Source organism: Salminus brasiliensis, chromosome 10, assembly GCF_030463535.1.
Source record: "Salminus brasiliensis chromosome 10, fSalBra1.hap2, whole genome shotgun sequence".
NCBI classification, from domain to species: domain Eukaryota; kingdom Metazoa; phylum Chordata; class Actinopteri; order Characiformes; family Bryconidae; genus Salminus; species Salminus brasiliensis.
Genome location: NC_132887.1, coordinates 22,239,029 through 22,260,335, shown reverse-complemented (window position 1 = coordinate 22,260,335; position 21,307 = coordinate 22,239,029). Strand labels below are relative to the sequence as shown.

The following is a 21,307-nucleotide window of genomic DNA, read 5'->3' as shown; positions in this document are numbered from 1 at the left end:
TTTTTTATATCCTTGAACTCTCAGTATGAAGTCCAAAGAGGTGTTGATGCTTTAATGGAGGCACTGCCAGCGTATGCCTTCCAGTGGAACTGGGTAACTGGTGTTTATTGGTGATGTGACTGCTGATAGAAGTAGAATTTTTGAAGTGTATACTTTCTGCTCAGACTCAGTCTAGTGCTGCAAAAATGATAGGATGGCGCTTTAAAGTTCAAATGAGTTAGTCATCTGATCAAAACCAAAGGCAGTAAACTGCAGTAAAGGCCTGGCAAAGGCCTCTCAGCAGAGGAAACTCACCAAGCATTTGGTAATGTCCATGTGTTCCAGACTCTAGGCGTTGACTACAGAAAATGTACATCCAAGAAGATACAAATAATGTTTGTATTTAATATTGTTAGCTAGAGCCTGTGGCTGTAAAATGATTAAATAGTTGTGTTAAACCCCTTAAATGAAAGCTCAAAGTCTACACTGGATTATCAAACTGAGATGGCGTACTAAGGCACAGTTATAAACGTTTCTGTCCAAATACTTTATCTGCACTTATTAAGATTATTAGGATACAACCACTTCGACAAGACTTAATAAACATGCCAGTGTTAGTTAATAACACACATTAACAACATTATTAACAACACTAACTGTTTAAAATGATAATAATAGTAATGAGGCAGTGTCTCCCAGGTTATACCGGATGCTTTCACTGTCTGCTATACCACCACAGTATTTGGCAGTTGCATAAAATCTAGTACATAGCACAAGCATATAACTTGCATGAACCACAAGCCTCTTTGAACATTAAACATGTGTCTAACTCAGTCACAACCCTGACAGAGTGCTGATAGCAGCTGGTATCTCCAGAATCCACTCTCCCAGACTTTTGCTGAACTGTCACATCCACTTTAACTAAAAGCTGAGTCAGGCAGTATTCGAACTTTCAGCTCCTTGTACAAGAACGACAGGCTTAATGGAGAGGCATTATTAAACATGAGGGGCACTCATTATGTCATGCTCTTTTCTCCCCTGGGTGGTGATTGCTGGTGTACAGCATAAAGGCGCTGGTGTAATGCCAGCTCCACCCTTCAAATCTGACTGAATGTTTTTTTTTTTACCATTAATCAATTTTACATTACGTGGTTGCATGTCTCTCACTGTCAGTCACCATACTCTGCAATATACCTCAGAAATCCAAAATACACATACAATTGTGGAATTCCTGTATATGTTTCGTGTGCTCAAAATTCTCAACATTTCTTTCATTTTAATAAATGCAGATTTGTAGCGATGCAACAGTACAAAATATGTAGTGTTATGTCATACTGCACACTATCACAGTGCATTCTACTGTTATATCATGACTAGCAAAAGCCTAACTGAGGCTAGCCTGGGGTAACCTCAGGGAAGCAAGATGCTGGCACCCTCTTTTCTCTTCACCCCTTCCCTCAGAGGCACTTGGGACACTACCCTGTTGAAATAATCAGCCTGGCCAGCTTAGCTCTTAAACAACATAACCAGCATGACCACACTGATCCACCAGTATGACCAACTTGACCAGCTAAACCATGCACTCAGATGAAAACATGGTCAACAGCTAAGATGGTCAACAGCTAAGCTGGCCAATCAGTCTAACTAGCTGATTTGCCAGCATACGTTATGTTTTCACCTGGATGATCAGCTTTTCCATCACCTTGACCATCAAGGACCAGCTTAGACCATCTGGAACTAGTTATCAGCAAAAGCTGGTCTTGAGATGGATTTTTGAGTAGGGTAAACTTCATCAGGACACTATAAAGTCCAACATTTGCTTATGTAAAATGTATAATAAATGAATAAGGCTTATTTTTTGACACAAGACTCCACTGTGTCATATATGTGAGTTGTCTTGTTCATCTTTGAACTAGAAAGTAACCTTTTTATCATGAACCCCACCAGAAATCCTTCATCAGCCGCCATTGCCCTAGGGCTTGGCATTGGTGAGGAGACATTACGTGAAGGTTTGGCTCCATGCCTGTGAATGAACATCCACAGAGGGAGAAGGAAAAGGAGGCCACTTCGTATTAAACTGTCCCTATTGCTGCCATTGATTTGAAAAATGAACCCCTGAAGAATCTTTTCTGGATGTTTTAGCTTAAACCCCACTGTCAGCCTTGACCTAACACCAATTTGAGATCATGACTATTGAGATATTGACAGAAAATATATTAAAAAGAAGTGATGTTAATGTGGGGGGTTGACTGTAAGGCAGAAATAATGGTTCATGACCGTGAAATCTTTAGACGTATCTGGTCAACTGAAAATTAACCGATTGCTACACTTCCTGCATCTCCCCACAATCTAGAGAGATACATTAAAAAAGTAAGCAGTTTCCAGTTGTTTGAATATATTGAAATGTTAGATAGCTTAGATGACATTTTAATAAAATAGAAAATGAGATGTCTTATTTTTCTTATTAATGTTTTATATGAAGGCAGGGGCTCTGAGTCTTGGTCCTGAGAGATGCCTGATTTGCATGGTGTATTGTTTTCCCTGTTTTCATACACTTGATTCATGTCATGTTGAGGTGATAATTAGCGGCTGAATTACATCAGCTGTTAATGCAGGGAATACACCACACCAAACTGTAGTGCAAGGTCTCTCAGGTCTACACTGATCAGCACTGTTTTATGAAGTGTTATCACCACAATAGCTCAAGCACTGTGCTGTATACCATACTAAGATTCACAAAATCACTAGCTTATGATCTCTGTCTCTCCAAGGACAATAAGCTTAGTTTGAGACTGCTGCAAACACACTGTTATCCAGTTATGCGGTTCTCTGGCAATTACGCAAGTGTAGCAGTTGAATAGTATAAGTCCTGATATATAGTGTGACTCACCCTTCGCGCTGCGCCTCTCCTTTCTCCAGCTCCTGAATGACCCCTAGCAGCACTTTGATGGTCTCCTGGCTAGAGCTGATTAGAGTCTCCATGGCCTGTAGTCTGGCTTTCACATCCCCTTCTACCCCAGGCAGTGGAATCACCTGCCCGTACCCTTGCCCTGCTGCGTCTTCCCGGCTACTAAAGCCATGGCTGCCATGGTAGTGAGCCTGGGTGGTTTCCTGGGATGAACAACTGGCTGCGTGTGGCAGGGTCTGTGACTGCAGGCCGTTCAACTGTGCAGTCTCTTTCTTACGCTTACACCGCACAGAGGGACTCTCCAGACATTCCACTTGTGTCAAAGACGTCCATGCAATGGGGCCAGTAACCTTCAAAGTGCCACCCCTGTCCTGCAGAGGTTGCGTTGAGGAAGTGGAGGAGGAGCTCTTGGCACAGTTGCGCTCTTGCCCTGCCCCCACTTCACTCTCGCTGTGCTTGGACCCTTGAGAACTCCCTTCTTTCCTTGCGTCTGACTGGTCCGAGTTAGTGGTGGCATCCCGGCCTCGATTAATGGAGTCAGAGCAGAGATTGCTATCTGGGCAATCTGACCCAGCGCACAAGTCTTGCACATCGCTGCATGGTGGCATACTGTGCAAAAGTACCCGGGTCTTCTGCACCCTGCCCTCGCAAGGCCTTTCCTCCTCTGCACTCTTCACATCGCTCAAGAACCCATTGTTCTGGCCCTGGTAGTTCTCCACCAAAGCCGTGTGTTTGATCGTGTGCCCTTTCTTGCGTTCGAAGGGGAAAGTCTGATAGCGCTTCTTTAGGTCCGGCGAGGTCTGCACCGCAGTGCTCTTGGTTACGTTGGGGATGGAGCGGCGTGCCGGCATAGTCATGTACCTCCTGTGCACCACCTTGCAGGAAACGGAGCGCCCCCTTGTACCTCGGGCTAGACGAGCTGCCTCATTCTGGGCCTCACAGATGTCCTTGAAGCGGACCTGCAAGGCTTTGTTCCGCTTGCGCACCGCGTCCCCACGCCCGCTGCCTTCTGCTCCCAGGGTCGGACCGCCGCACTCCGAGTCCGACTCCGAGTTTGACAGGGCACAGCGGCCTGCCTCCTTACTGACCATCACTCCTGGGAGAGAAAGACAAAGAGAGTATGGTGAGAATAATGGCTGTGATTGCAGCTCAGGCACAGATGGCCTACTTTTGTCTGTTCCCTTGCTCCCAACATTCTGGCAGCCAAAAGTTTTTTTTTTTTTACTCCACTGTTTTGTTTAGTCATGGAAGATGCTGTTGACACAGAGCGACCTGCATTCAGGCTCAGTATACTCTGGTTTCACCTCTCTAATGATGTTTTGTGTGCAGAATAGCTGTGAACGAGGTGGCTGCAGCATGCAGGATGATAAAGGGCTACTGTGGTGTTACATCAGAAATGCAACTTAATGCTTTAAATCAAATATAGAACCACAGAAATGTAATTAAGAGAGGACAAAAGCATGCATTCATCTTTACTGAGTTTTAAAAATGTACTCCCTGACTGCATACTGCATTAATACAATCTCCTCTTGATGCATACTCGGCTACTTTAAAGACAGTGGTGCCAATTTAAACTTTGGTGTGAATAATTCATTGATTGTACACTTTCCTGGACATTTGGATCTGTCTGGGAAAGGTCAGACTGTCTAGTGGTATGCCAATGCGGGATGAAGTCATATTTATAAATGATATTCTAAATCCGACTTATACATTTACTTTCCCTTTCCTGCCAGCTTCTTACTCATATCCATTATCAGTATGCTTTGCTTACGAATACACTATGTGTTTAAATGTTTGTAGACACCACTTCTAATGAATGCCTTGAGCTGCACCCATTGCTTACATAGCTGCACACACACATAGCTTGCAGATAAACATTAACCTGTGGGAACCATGCCTAATAAAGCCCTTCAACACTGAGCTGTGGAGCAGTGGAACTGTGTTCTCTGGAATGATGGTGCTCCATACAATTCTTTTAGGATGAGTTGGGGAGTTCTGGATGAGGTGGATGGTGATCATCCAACATCCTAAGCTCACTAACGTACTTGTCGCTGAATGCAAAAAAATCCTCACAGCAAAGCTTCAAAATATAGTAGAAAGCGTTCTGTGGACAGTAGAGTACTCTTAATAACCTTGATTTCGGAAGAAACGATGAATGAGCAAGTGTCCCAATACTTTTGTCCATACAATGTTGTGCATTTTCCAGTGTTAAATTTGACACACACTGTGTTGATTTAAGACCAGCAAATTTTATGTGTATCATCACTTAATAATGAGACGTCTCAATATGAGACATCTGGCAGACTGTTTTAATTGTTGGTTTTCTTATTTTTTTCATTTAGCAAGGAAATGAAATCCAGTTCATTGCCTCGTTGACACAGACCAGAACTTATTGATAGCCAAGTACAGAAAAAAAACAAAAGGTAAGGTGGGAAAAACACCTGCCATAGCCAAAGAGTGACAGCTTTGCAAAGTATTTCTGCCATTTAGAAAACCCAAAGCCAGGCCCTAAAACTGTTTATCTTGATGTAACAAGGTGACCTGGACCTTTGAGAAACACAGTCAAGTATTATTGCAGTGTTTTTCAATCTCAGTCCTGGGAATAACACATTTGTTCTGTGTTTTCCCTGCTCTGACACACTCAAACCTGCTTGTGAAGGGCTTTCTTATTAGCCGATGGCTAGAATCGGCTCCTACCGTTTCCATCAAAGAAATTAATGCTTGGGGAAGACAAAAGGCAGTGCTTATCTTGTTTATCCTCTGCATAAGCTGCACAAGCACAAGATGCATTGAGTACTGTTATTAGGGAAATCACAGCAGCAAAACTAAAGTTACACAGAAGAGCACTGGAACTAACTTCGTAATGAGAAATCACAGCATTTTGATTTTCAATGAGTGTCTTTATGATCCCTAAAAGAGAGGAGTTTTAAAACGGGAGGGAAAAAATGAGAGTTGCTGTCTGACTGGGCCAGAATCTCATACATTCTGTTTTCCAAGACAAGGCTTTGTAGTATAAGAAAGCTTACATGTACTAACACTCAGATTTCAAGCAACAGTGAACTAATATTGCGCTCTCTTTAATTCACTATTCAGTTTGGGAATCAATATATTACAAACACAGTATATGAACAAGCCCACAATTGACTTTTCATAAACACGCGATTCAACTGAAACAGAAATCAATTCAGCCATTCAAGGCCTTACAAACAAGGCTGAAACTAACCAAATGAAGAAAACATCAGAGCAGTGTACTCTCACTCACCAACAGCTAAAGAGCTCATTTAATAAATAAGCAAATTAATAGGAACTACACTGATGAGGCATTGAGACTAATAAAATTATTAAGACTAATTTGCCTAATATGCTGATGGTCATCTGCATGCCACCAAAGCAGCTCATTCTACACCCTATGGAGGTGCCTGAGGTAATAACATTAGCATCAGATCTTTTAACTGTGAGGATGCAAAGTGGATCCACTAGAAATCGGACACATTCCAAAGGTAAACAACCGATGTGTATCTGACCACCCACATGCTGTAAAAGAACCAGATGACCTTCTTCCTTTCTCCAAGGTCCAGTCCATGTGCCTGTGTGCCCACTGTATGGACCTCTGAGATTAGGGTTGGGTGTTATAATGGTAATGTCTGGTACCGTATACCACAATATTTAAAAATGTTGACAGTATTTCAACATTCCGACATGTCTGATGTGTCCAATTTCTGTTCTGTGCCGATCTAGTTCACGGCCGAATAAGCTTGTTCCCCCATGTGTGTTTAAGAGAGTCACAGGGTGGGGGCGCTGTGGGAGCTTACTGATTGGTAATGTCATGCTCTGAAATCATCTGGGGGAAAAACAAGCCCACCGTAGTTGTGAGTTAACAACGTGCTGAGTTCATTTAAAGGGGAAATCAAGCAAACCTGGATACCAAATGTGCCTGAAAACAGTTGAAAACACATGCTGCATTATCCTTTAAACCACAGAAGTGATTTGAGCCTCAGTTAGCTGGAACACGGACTGTGCTGTGGTGTTTAGCGCGCTGGCTAACTAATATAAATATAGCTAGCTAGATAGTTCTACCTGACTACTAAGTCTAAGTAAGTAAGACTAAGTCCAAAAACCGGTCTCGATTTGCCTTTCTGTTACTCCCAACACTGTGGTTTAGCAGTAGCTCAACAGCAGCTGAACTGAACTGTCTGATTGACTCAGGGGAGTTGTGATCGAGCTAGTTAAGCAAAGGCTCACTTAGCGAGTGGCTACAGATCCAAACCCATGGAGAAAAAACTTCACTTTCAGCTTTCTGTCCGTGAACAATAGTCGCTCCATCTGAGTCTTTTGAATATAAACATTTATAAGTGGTGTTTCTGTCAGCCAGACTTGAATTTGTTCTGTAGTGAGCAGACTGTTATCCTGCTAACTAAGTTAATGCTAACCAGCGTCTCTCTAAGCTTCAGAGCAGTTGAACATTTGCAGTTATCAGACAGTCGATTTGTCGCAAACTCCACTTTGTATTTGATCATTTTTCAGTTTTAAAATAAGGCAGGTTGAGGTGGTACAACAGCCCATGACCCCTTGACCCCGGTAATACCATATACTGCGATAAAACTTTGAGACAGTGGATAGTGCCCACTCCTATCTGAGATGCTGATACTCTAGTGCAACATCTAGGGGCAGAAAGGATATATAGTAGTAGTACTTTATGGAACAAAATGTGTCTTTAACAGCATCTCTCCAAAGATCCCTCTTTGGCACATTTATTTTAAGAGTACAAGTAGATCTAAATGAACTCTGTTGGTTTTAATTGGTGACAACTCTGAGAATTTTACTCTGTTGGCCTCATGTATTTTTCCCTAGGAGCCGCTGAACCTATGCAGACACGGATATTGCTATTGAGCCATTGTTGTATTATCAATACTTTCTGACATCCTAGGCTTGGTTTAGCCCTGAATATCAGCCAGGGCAATGTCTGGATGGCTCAATTACTGAGAGCACGATTGGTCTCCTTTGCAGCCGTCAGGCGGTCACAGTGTCTTAAGGTATGGGATTTTCAGTGTGTAAGCCCATCTGAGTTGATGATAGTGATACACTTATCCTCAGCACGTCATTCAACTGTCCTCTCTCTCTTGATACAATCAGTTCTGTTCCGCCTCTCAAAATAATGAGCAGCCTGCTCTGTCAATCTGCTAAGCCGGTGAAAATATGAAAGAACATATTCATGCACTGGTCGTAATGCATGCTGCAAAATACGATATGGCCGCCTCCATGCATTTACTGATGAAATCTCATCATGCAATCGCACACCATACATCCACTCACAACAGTCAGTAGTCGGAAATGTGATAGAATTGAGCGCAGATAATAACTTATGTGCAAGACATGCCCAAGGCTCCTAATAGCATCTGCAGTTTCACCTACCTCTCATTTGCTAACACCATCTGTCTGTTATAAACAGATGGCAATGCCTGATTGATTCATTGATTTGATAATTCAATTAACATCATGTGGCTCACCTGTGATGTGCTGATGAAGTGTCGGGAACTTTGTATAATTGTCAGTACTGTATATCACATATATACTGTATAAGAGTGTGTGTGTGAGTGTGTGTACTGTGAGTACCGTATTACTGTAAGATTATATGTACATAGTATATCGTCCTTGTCACATTCTTAAACAAAAACCTTGTATCTCCAAAATAGCAACTTTACAGGGACAGAAAAAACCTTCTAAAGTTTTAATGAAAGTCTAATGGAAGTTTTAATGGAAATGTAAAATTATGTCATTTTGCAACATTTGTATTGGTCTATTCACCATGAATTTCCAACACAATGTAAAAAAAAATCAGATTCACATTATATCAAAAAAGAGGAAAACCGTAAAATTGAAAATACAATGTTTTTGAGTGACAGCAAACACATATAGACACAAATAGGAAAAGTACTTTTTTTACTGTGTGGATCCACAACCTGTGACTTGTTTTGACCCCGTTCCACAGACCCCGATGGTCCCTGTTCCTGCAGTTCAGTCTACTTTTCTCTATTAATACTGTGACACCTCACTGATTTTGCAGTTAATATGTAATGACTGTGATCTATCAAAGCCTAACATTCATCAATCTTTATTTTGTTTGCAAAATTGCTTACAGGTCCAAACTGAATCAGCACTGAATGAGCTTTTACATTCACAAAATAGTATTTTCAGCAATAAAGGATTCATATTTCTCATTAATATCTTGATAGCAACATGGTAGGACACCTGCCTTTACCTGTAGTTGCTCCAGTAAGGTCAAAATAAATCAAAATAAACCCAATTATTATTAGTAGTAGTAATACATGTAATAATAATAATAATAATAATAATAAACATTATTATTTTTGTTATTATTATGGTTATTACCATTTTTTCTGATATTTGCAAAACAAAATGTTTAAAGTAACACTTACTCTCTCTCACTTGAGCAGAAGTTCGATCCACAAAGACCAAACTGAGCAGAGAGCAACACATCTCTGCCAGGGTCTCCAGTCATTTAATAATAAATTCATTAATTGAATAGAAATAAAAAAAATAGAAATTTGAGCACTCATCATGTATTTTTGTTGATTATAATTGTTCCTGATATTGTTCCTATGTTTGAGCATGATTATGTTATTTAAATATAAGAACAACCTGTATTTCATTCTTGGCACCTGATGATAGCTGTTAAGGCTTCTTTTTATTTTCCTGAAAAAAATGTTTTCCTAATGCTGAAAAATAAATAACTTAATGGCTGCTTTTACTAAAATAAAGCATATGAAGGCTGGTCTATGACTCTAAACAGTACTATATATGTAATGATTGTAGCATAATACATCTAAACAATATCTACTACAACTACTGTACATTATTGATTTCCTCCAGTGTAACAGCATCTGTGATAATACTATAGCTGAAAGGCTGAACGTAATTGTATGATTTAGACTGAAATGGACAAATCTAAACCTAAAAAGAAGTAATAAACACCAACAACATAATAGCCAACAATTTGTAGGGAGTGGCAATAAATGGTGCTCAAAGGACATTTGCAACTTCACTGCAAATCCCTTTTATAATGATACTTTTTATTCTAAGAGAATTTTTTTATCCAGTAGGACATTAAATGTCACAGGGGCTGCAAGCAATTCCAGATGTAATCTGTTCCCGTCTTTATCTGATAATACAAGATAAAAGTGAAAAGGTTTCCAGCTGAAATTATTCATTCATTTTCATGTTATCTGTTTTAAATAAATTATCCCACATGCTGAACATTTTTCAGATGTAAAGAGCATTAATGATGGTGTTATTAATTAAAAGTGTTATGTTAAATACACATGCTTCTTCTTGAACAAACATGTACTCCAACTGGATACAGTATTTTAGCAGTTATGCTGAATGATGTGTATTCTTTAACCTTTGAATACACATACAGTAATATATAAGCACTGTTGAAGTTCGGTCCATATGGCACATATTTGGAAACAAGGATGTAAAAACCAGCTTATTTTGAATTCACTCTTTCTATAATATCATGGGAATCCACTCATTTACATAACACCGCCAATTCAGCCTATCACAGTTTAGCTCTGCTTATTAATACTGCAGTTTGAGGGTTTCACCTCGGGGTGCTTTTCGAATGACACAATACAGGGCGTGCATCTTATTTACATATAACTAAAAAGACTAAAACCACAAAAAATACTAAAATTAATTCAAATGAAGCAGTCTTTTTTTAAACCAAATGGAATAAAAGGAGGTTGAAAAAGGTTAATAATAATTTTTTAAAGGATTTCTTTTGTACAGAAACCCACACATCATAAGTAGAGTTTGAAAGAAAAAAAGTCAGAGAAAAATGTATGGTATGGGCCCCTTAATAACTTTGAAAATAACTTTTCAGTTTAAGTTGTTGTTAATATTAATATTGCCATTATTATTATTATTATTATTATTATGTATTTTATTCATTTGAATAATTATTATGTAATTATCCCCCTACAAAGGTGTCATATAAAGATTATTACATTATATATATATATATATATATATATATATATATATATATATTGTTTGTTTGTTTGTTTTAATTATTATTATTATTATTATTATTATATGACACCTTTTATACAGGGGATAATTACATACTACTACTACTACTACTACTAATAATAATAATAATAATAATAATAATAATAATATACATATTTATTAATAAAAATAGTTAAGTGTTTTAAGTGATTATACTTATTATATTACTGTTTGATCAGATCAATAAAAAAAAATATATATATAAAACATAAATGCCAAAAAAAAGTTTTAAGTGTAATTAAAAGCTGGATCAAAGAGGAATGTTTTTAAATGCTTCTTTAAAGGGTGTATCGAGCTTGATTGTCTAATGAAAGCTGGAACTGAGTTTGGAAGCATCAAAACAAGTCCTCACCATATTGTCTGTAATTTGCAGAGGCTTTGCAGACTGACGGATTCTGCAGATCTAAGTTCCTGTGTTGAAACATCAAGGTATTCACCCATTTAGAGCCTTGATTACAAGTAAAAGGACTTCAAAGTCTAGCTTTAATAATACAGGAAACAAAAGGGGAAGTGAAGTGGTCTTTCCTTTTTGCTTTAGTGATGTATTTAACCAGCAACTAGCCATCTCAGCTAACCAGCTCCTCTAGTCTAGCAGATAAGAAGCCTTGCTGCTGCAGAAGTGCATGGCGTAATTAGATCCACCAGATCAACGATGCCCTTTCTTACTGTACAGTCTGATGTTCAGAGGCCCCTAAAACTCTCAAAACTGTATTGTGGTGATGATAAGGAACACTAAATTACTCTCTCTCTCTCTCTCTCTCTCTCCAATAGCATCATTCCGGATGTTCTTCAAGTAGAGTGATACAGTAATACAGTAGGAGCGGATTTTCTCTCTCGCTCTGTGTGAGAGCGCTGTTATTCAGAGGTCTCTCTTCGACCCTGGTGATTTGGCCACAGTCATTGCTGGGATTATGAATAATGCTTTGAATCTAAAATTGCAAAAGTAATCCTCTTAAATCTCCTCGTGTACTTTAGTAGACCATGTTGTCCGTTGGAACAGGCAGCAGGCAGTTCCTCATAAAAAAGGCTTGATGTAAAAACTTAAATGTACTTTACACTCCGAGTTTGCTTTACTGTAAAGGTACTGTACTAGTCTTGTTAGATACAGATATCTCTTCACGGTGCAGGACAACACAGTGCTGTAAGATCCTGATCTGATCCTCATTTCCTACAAAACCCTTCTCATGTATTCATTCTTTCTTCGGTTCACTCAATAGTTATTATCCTCAGTCTCTCATTAATCTTTGCAGGCTTATTAATAAGCTTTATCGACTGAAAACTGTAAAGATACAGCATATGGGCAAAAGTATTAGGACACCTGCTCATTCATTGTTTTAAAAAAAAAGACTTTTGCTTTTGTTGGAGTTACTGTTTCTACTGTCCAGGGAAGAAGGCTTTCTACTAGATTTTGGAGCATTGCTGTGAGGATTTGATTGCATTCACAGACGAGAGCTTTAGTAAGGTCAGGATGTTGGATGATCACTTCTCCACCTCATCCCCTACTCCTCAGTTCATTCCAAAAGTACTGGATTTCAGTTTACTTTCGGTTTCATCAAGCACTATGTTTGTAAAAGAGATGTGAGGTTAAAGAACTCTCATTTGATGTAAACGTTCTTTCTCACAGAAATGTATTGAACCAAAAGAAGATCTTCTATGCCCTCGCTCAAAGAACCCTTTGTAGCATTTTTATATTTAAGAGTGTGCTGAAACAGAATACATTACTGAATGCATTCAGGACAGTATATTCAGTTTTTAGCTATCATAATTTTTTTTTCTTTTCAAGTTACTGGACTAATTTATATCTACAGACCTGCTCATTCTTACAGATGTTTTCTGAAAATGAATTTTCTTTTTTTCTGCATTTCAGCCTCCAGCCTGGAAAAAGGCTGTCCAGGGTAGAGTAAAAAAGTTTTGTTCATGTGTTGGTCCCGTATTGTTTCTGAACCTTTCAAATCCTGTAAATAGCATTTTGAAAGATCTGTTGCTATTCTCTTAATAAAAGCCCACTTTTTTCAGATATGTTGAAGGTGTTTTATGTTTCAAACGACTTTGTGTGAAAAGAGAGACAATGCTTGCAGTTTCTCATTCCATTTGTTAAGTTAGTTCATTCAATATACTACTGAATAAAATAGTATGCTGTAAATATTGCAGTACAGCTGCAACAAAAAAAAAGACACATTTTTAAATAGATAAAAAAAAATAATTGATCATATAAGTTGGTAGGAGACATTTATCATTCTATACCTAGTTTTGTTAATCCATGCTTTATTAAGGTAAGTGAAACTGACCAAATCCATAGCTGAGAGATGTCAGGGACTTTAAACTACCTCATAGGATATCTATTTTTTGGAAAATAAGACATTCTTGTGCTGCGTTCCATTTGAACCGGGTGTTGGATTTACTGCTGTCCAGAGAGGAATTTTGCTGGCTGCACCGCACATCAGCAGTAGTAAAAGCAGTAGTGGGTATAACGTGTTGTACAGTAGTGTTTGTACACTCTGTACTGTCCAACTTCTATCTGTGGACGTATTTCTATGGTGTTTGGATACACAAAATACTGTATAGTACGTTGGCAACTCCCATGCTACCCAATGCTGGTCCCAATGCTAACCTGGGACATAAAAAGTACATGGAATGTGTTCAACTCGGGTGTGAGGTCATTCCCAGCAAATGGAACGCAGCTTTGGGGCTGTGTTTATGTTTACTTGCATCTATTATAATAAATAAATGGTTTTATATAACAGCACATCACTGTAAGTGTAATGCTCTCTTTTTACTAGTCTAGTGTCTGCATATTAGAGTGTTATGTGCTCTCTTTAAAATGAATACTTTGGCTGTATTACCTGATATTACCTGATATGATCAGAAGCACGTTGCAGTTTCCCTCATGAAAAAACATAAAATCTTTACAGCAAAATACCTGTTTGTTAAGACAGCTTCAAGGACACTGTCGGCAGATTTATAGTTCCCCAGCACCGTCTCACTCCATTAGTCATAATGTATCTAATCCCCCCCTCTGATTTATCTTTCTTTGAATAATCCCAGGCTGCAGGTGGGCAGCGATAGCTGATCTCTCTACCCCTCCTTTTGCACTGGACTTGTGACAGCGCTATAGCCCTAAACCTTCAACTAGCCAAAGTGTAATGATTTTTCAAGCTAGCGTAGCATTGGGTTTCTTCCACATGGTTGCTCAGACTAAAAATCTGACGCAAGGACACTGCATTTAAGTGAAAAGTGGAGTTGCTGAAAAGTTGGTGTGTGAGTCTGAACTCTATAACCTCTTCTGTTTAGTCTGTGTACAGTACATTTTATTTGAGAATTAAGATAAAATATGCAATACTTAATATATATATTTTTTATGAAGACATTTTTGTGCAAAGATTTAAAAATATACTTATTATACCTCAGGGTTTATATATATATATATATATATATATATATATATATATATATATATATATATATATATATATATATGTATATAGTCTTTAAAAAGGTGCCAAAAGGTTTTTTGTTTCAAGCTAATGTTTCATATTTGGTACCCTGAAGATCCTCTATTGCTATTGTTCCTAATGCAGAAACTATTGTGAATGATTTGGCAATTGTTTGGTTTAGCATATCTTGTGGTGTCCAACAAGGTTCTATTTTAGGGCCGATGACGCTGATGTTAATTATAACAGCTATGAGAGTAAAGAACTGAAAAGGGGGCTTGCATACAGGGTTTAACGGGTTAAATAATCATATTTGTAAAAGAGTATTTTAAATGTTTAAAGAATTACTCCCTATAGATCATACACAGATGCTCAAACTGTCATCAAAACTATCTATGTTAGGTTTGGGGAATAGGTATAATTGTTTGTTGAGGGTATTTGCCCCCCTTCTCTGCTATTTTAATGGGTAAAACAGTTAATTCAAAATAATACATACAGGGTCCAAAATATACATACAGCAGACCTAATATTTGATCCTTTAAGCAAGCTGCACCTTGACCAGACGCTTCTGATTGCCATCAACAAGCTTCATGGCAGAATTCGAGTTGGATATTTGACCGCTTTTCATGACAGAATTGAGAATAGAGTTTAATTAAATGTGTAGGTTTCTTGACTTTTAGGCACAGTCCACAGCATATTTTCGATTGGGCTGAGATCAGGATGTTAATGTTAGCCTGCGGATTGCCTCACCTTTAGTCCTCCAAACATGCTTCTGGTCATTGTTGCCAAAGAACTCAATCTATGTCTCATCTCACAATAAAACCTTTCTACAGAAAACGTTTTCTTTTTTCCATATGATCAGCTGCAAACTGTAGTCAAGCTTGAACATGTCGGTTTTAGACCAGGGGCTTCTCGGGCCATGGTGATGTAAAACTTACATGTCCCAGCTTATGGCAGGCCTATCATTGGTGATTCTTGGGCTATTCCTGAGGTTGACGGTTTGGTTCTTCTTTCAGACCCTGTCAGAAAAGATACACCCTCCAATGACTTGTGCTTTTGTACAACTGTGAACCGATCTTGGAATCTGCAGTTGTTTAAAAACGGCTCCAACAGACATCCTGACTTGTGTAAATCTACTTATCATTCTTGTTAGATCTACACTATTTGGACTTTCCCATTTATACTCTGTGTTGAGCAATCCAACAAACCTGTGGGCACAGAGAAGCTACGAGCTGTAGTCCATCAAGATCACTAACAGGAAGTAAAGAAGATTTGGTCATGGCAAGTTAATAGATATTTTAGTTTCGGCTTTAGCACCACTAAATTAATAATCTAATCTAATTTCATAACCCCACCCCCCAATGGTTGCTTTGTTGTTTATGAAAGAAGTATGTTGTATGCTGTATATATACACAGCCTCTTGTGTTCTATGTCAAACCATAACATACATAAAACGCAATTTTAAAATTTTTTTGAGCGATGCCATAGAACAATCACTTGTACCATGTTTGTAATAGAGATGTGTGAGTGAGTAGACCCTAACCCAGAAGGTCTAAACTTGATGTAAAGTTTCTGTACCAATTTATAGGTTCTTCACAGCCACAGTAAAGCACAGTGGTTGTGCAAATAAAAAGACAATCCTGTGCCAGTAGGTTTAGTCCTAGGGCTATGTGTCCAAACCAAGAATCATTTAGGAGCCTTTATTTTTAAGAGTCATAACCATGCTGCTGTATTCGGATCCTATGACATGTACAGATGAGGCTTGCCTGCTGTAGCCTCCTCTAGTGGGCTAATATCTTCACTGTCTAGTTGAGCAGTTGTTCTTGTGCAGGCACTTAGAGCTAGATAAATGAGTATTTCACCCACCACTCACATTCTCCCCTGCTGTATAGAGATCGGCCGACCTTGTTTTTTGCCTCCAGCTGCTAGCTTCACATGAAGGTGCTCTTCATGACATTGGATTAGCTGCTTTATTGGCGGAAACCGCAGTTTCAAAGTGAGGAGGAACAGGGTGGGATCAAATGGCTGCTATTACAACTGCCCTGCACTGGCGAACGTGAATAGGAAAGGCAGGGCTAATCCCGCTAACAAGCTGAAGTACAGAAGCCGGCGAGAGAAGTGGAATCCTCCTTTAGAATCGGGAATGGAGAGCAGTGCTGAACAGAGAGAGAGAATAAGAGAGAGAGAGAGAGAGAGAGAGAAAGAGAGAGAGAGAGAGAGAGCAGAAGAGAGTGAAATTGCTAGAAGAAGTTTTAAATTCAGTCTATTCAGTCCAGATATGGAGACCCCACATTAAGCTGTGGAGTAGTGGAACTATGTTCTCTGGAATAATGTTGTCCTTTTTAATACTTTTGGATGAGTTGCAATCAGATCCTCACAGCAGTGCTCCAACATCCAGCAGAAAGTCTTTCCTTGACAGTAGAGACAGTTACTCCAACAAAAACGGGATAAAATCCTTTTTCAATAGCCTTGATTTGGAAAGAAATTGGGCAGGTGTCCCAATACTTTTGTCAAAGGTAATTTACATATATCAGCCTTACTGACGCTGCCTGTTTTTATTGTAAGCAATAAAGAGAGGTTGGTAATGGCTATGTATCAATAAATTCCACTCGTTACAAGAGGAAAACAAATGGTGGGTATGTATTGATTGGGTAGATGGAAACTGGGAAAACATCGGATTATCTTTTACAAAACATGGAGGAATGAGGAATGCAATAAGATCTAATGGAGCAACATGATCTCACAGATTTTGTACATATACCACTAAGGTGCACCCCAAGAAAATTGGAACTCTTGCACAAATATATTCGTAGATAATTTAGGATTCACAAGGAGCTCCCATCCACTGGTGGCGCTGTTTTTTTGGCAAACATACACAACCCAGCCTGTCATGTTCTCGAAGAAGAATTGATAAAACAGTGATGGCTCATCATTCTGCTTTTCTCTGTTATGGAGCTTCTAATAAAGCTATTAATGGATAGAAACTCCTGCAGAAAGAGATAAGGACATCATTTTCTACTATGATCAGGTATAGAGTTAGGCTTAAGTTAAGAGTTAGGTTAAGTTTAGCACACGTTTAGGTTGAACTACTTTTCAAATTGTTAAATTTCTGTGTGTCTGGAATTCCGGCCACACGAGCAGATTGGTTGAACATTTTAACCAAATTTTTTTCATAAATACTTCATCACTCTGGTGAAAGCCGTTGCTATTAGTCATATAATGAACCGAGACGTAAGATAAATGCCTTGAGCAAAAGAAAACAGGCATGAACTGAAATGAAAGTAAAAGGATTAACACACGAATACAGAATAACAACAAACAAACAGAGGGGAAAAATACTGTGAATGGGAAACAGAGTTTAATTAGTTGGTCTGTGTACAGAGCTGGACCTGCAGGCTGTGCAGTGAGTGGATGGAGTTTGTTAATGTGATGCAGCAACAAGCTGCATGTTAGGAACTATAATTTGGCGAAGGAAATGCTAATATTAAAACAAATGAAGTGCAACGTTCACGGCTCAATCTATTGATTTTGTACTTTATTTATTTTCCAAATTGCTCTATAAAAGCAGCAGAATGCTCAAGGTCACATGTTATCGTGAAATAACAGCATGGCTGTAGTGAAATTTGACACTCACCTTCAACTCATGTCTGTTATTTCACGATAACACGCAACCAAGAGTGTCCTATTGCTTTAGTGCAATTGTTGAACTATATTTAGGCCACACTGCTTCAGGCTACAGCTCCTGAAATGGCCTAATATATATATATATATATATATATATATATATATATACACACCAATTCCTCTTGAGACCAGGCTAAATGGAAATGGAATCGTCCTGTGAATTTGGGATGTACACTCTAAAAAAAAAGGTGCCTCAGAAGGTTCTTCTTCAGGAGAATCCAAGCCACAGAAGAACCACTTTTGGCTCTATAAAGGACCATGTCTGTAATAGAGAGGGGTGTGTGTAGAAAAACGTGACAGCAAGACCTTTAAAAGCATCTTCAGACTTACACATCTCTATTACAAACATGGTCCTTTATGGAGCCAAAAGTGTTTCTTCTATGGCCCTGCTCAAAGAACCTTCTGAAGCACCTTCATGTTTTGGAGGGGACAGAGAGCAGGCAGTGGATTGATTTCTGGCAAACAGAAAGAAAGAACAAGACAGAGGATCAAAAAGATTTTTTATTTGCTCTTGGATCCACCTCAATCCTGGATCCACCTCAGTTCTCAACCTTTTATTGCTTTCGTCTTGTCGTAGATCTCCAAAGATCTCCAAAGATCTACAAGTGTGGAGTCTGACGCAACAACTGTGAGGCAGCATTTGCCGGCACAAGTGGCCTTCGACAAATCACAAAGAAAGAAAAACACCGGCGTCTTCTGTGACAGATTTTGAAACCGCAAGGCCGCGAGCAGTGGAAAGAACGCTTCAGACAAACGAGTGACAGAACACAGCCTGACTCTGCCTGATATCACACCAAGGGCAGACATGTGAAAGGTGTGTCAAGTCCGAAAAAAAGAGCCGTTCAGACATGGCCTCTTGGTGGGCTGAAGGGAAAAAAGGGAGACGACAGTGTATGAGTGTGTGTGTGTGTGTGTGTGTGTGTGTGTGTGTGTGTGTGTGTGTGTGTGTGTGTGTGTTTGTGAGAGTAGGAGAGGAAGAGACAGACTGTGAGGGAGAGAGAGAGGGAGAGATGAAATGGCTTCAGAGAAGGAGAAATAGAGGTGAGTTTAATCTCCTGGTGGAGAAGGAGATGAAAAAGTAATATGGTGTTTCCCTCGCTGACGAGTGTGCGAGAGCGAGCGAGTTATTTTCTGAGGAAAGAATGTGATCGGCTGTCTCATAGCAAGGCACTATCATTCTCTCACACAGCGAGGATATTATCACACAGGCCGACTGTGACAACAAGGAAATTTCTCTCTCTCTCTCTCTCTCGTGCGCACTCTCGCTCGCTCTCACTCTTGCGCTCTATCTCTCGCTCTCACTCTCACACTCACATATCTATATCTGTACATTTTCCTCTAAGGCTGCACTTACCTACAGCTGACCCCACTGACCCTTCCGTGTCATTTAGATGCTTTGGGATGTTCCTATATTCCACAACTTCTCTCTAGTAGTTAGAGGGTCTTTCTATTTTCCCTTTTTTTGTTACCTGAGGTCTTTGTGGATGCTGCTCACACACCGTGTGTGAGAACGCAGCCTACTGGACTAGACGATGGCGATGCGTGACCAAAATGAGACGAAGCATGGCTTTGCAGGACATTTCAGCTGCCAAACTCGCAGATCAATACCTTCCCATTGCATGTGTGAGAAGATGATAAGTAAGAACATCAATGGAGCACGTAATCAGTCCATTGGTTGGGCACTTTCCACCATCAAGCAGACTCTCGGATACTTGAATGGAGGATACGATATTTCAGTCCTGCATTTTCTGTAGCTGTGGTCTGTAAAGATACTGATCAAACAACAGAGGACTGACCTTCAAGCACTTCAGATCACTGCTCAGCACAGCTGAAGATGCTGGTTCTTCACCACTCATCATTCAAATGATGTAAAACCACCTGAGACCTCTTTTTGCTTCTCCATAAAGGACTCCCTGATCCTCACTGTCCTCAAAGGTCAAAAAGTGGCATGAAGGATGGTGTTGTTGGTGGTGGAGCAGCAGCTCGAGCATGATTCACCAATCTTATCCAAAAGACCAACTCGCCAGTAAACAACACAACCGGCCAACTACATCCCAAAGCGAGCAGCTAAGCGCTGTCTGGAGATCAGCTTCCCCCTCCCCAGTTCCCCTCCGTGCAGCGCGTGAGGTGGGAGCGAAAGCAAGAAGGCGAAAGAGAACGGACTCACCCTGAGAGGAGCAGCAGCAGCAGCAGCGCGAGCGTGGCGTGGCGCTGGGACATTGCCGTTTGCTTCAGCGGATCACTCTGGGGAGGCGCGGGGAGCCCTGCCATACGCGTCCCAACCGGCTTTGCAGCAGACGAAGGAGGTGGTTGCGCTGGAGGTGGCACGCACGCACGCACGCAGGCACAGACATACACACATAGACACACATACACACACTCACACACGCGCAACCCCGGGAGAGCGCGTGTGTCAGGATGCGCCAAGATGCTCCACATCCACCGCGTCTGCGAGTGTTTGGAAAGGAGGAGGATCTCCCCAGAGGAGCTCGAGAAAGAAGTGCCTAGATTCCAGAAGGGTCCATGAAGGTATCCCACACAGGGAGACAGTGTGTGTGTGTGTGTGTGTGCGCGCGCGCGTATGTGTATAGTGTCTCACGCGCACTCGGAGCGCGCTACGCCACACACGCACTCGCTCGCGCGCGGATGTGAGGAGGATCGCTTATCTCCCGCTGCTGCAGTCCCGGCGCGCTTGCGAGCGCGTGCACGCGCAGTGAGAGGAGGTACGAAAGAGGAGGGAGAAGAGGTGGACATGGGAGGAAGGGTTGGAAAGGGCGAGAGGAGGAGGAGGAGGAGGAGGAGGAAGAAGGTGATGGGGGTGGGCTGGGGTGGGGGGGGGGGGCGAATGAGAAAGAAGGGAGGACACAAGCTGTTTGGGGAAGTCCAGCGTCATTTCAGTGTGGGCGCGCGCGCTCTCAGCAGCAGCAAGCGGAGCAGATCTGATCTGAGCTCTCAGAGAGGAGGGTTATATAATCAGGGGAAAGGGGAGGAGAAAAGACTTCGTGTGTGTGTGTGTGTGTGTGTGTGTGTGTGTGTGTTTGCTTTTATATATTTAAGGGACAAAAAAAAAAGAGATAGAAAATCAGGGGTCGACTACAATGTCAGAATTCCAGAGATGTTTGCATAATTAAATGGTTATGGTGTAATTAAAGTTATTCACAGGGGCTCCATGCGAAACGTTCAGTTCTAGAGAAACTTGCAGAGTCAGAATAGT

The 21,307-nt window shown here is 40.4% G+C and overlaps 1 protein-coding gene across 2 annotated transcripts in view; it reads right to left on the bottom strand.

Annotated features, from left to right (window-relative positions):
- insyn2ab (inhibitory synaptic factor 2Ab) overlaps nucleotides 1-20,342 on the bottom strand; it is an 81,716-nt gene extending 61,374 nt beyond the window's left edge. For both annotated transcript variants that reach the window (XM_072689717.1, XM_072689716.1), the window contains exons 1-2: nucleotides 20,261-20,342; nucleotides 2,870-3,983 (exon numbers count right to left, since the gene is read on the bottom strand). In XM_072689717.1, the coding sequence (XP_072545818.1) occupies nucleotides 2,870-3,978 (1,109 nt within the window). In that variant the 5' untranslated portion in view covers nucleotides 3,979-3,983; nucleotides 20,261-20,342. The remainder of the gene's footprint in view (nucleotides 1-2,869; nucleotides 3,984-20,260) is intronic.
- Between the last annotated feature and the right edge of the window lie 965 nt (nucleotides 20,343-21,307).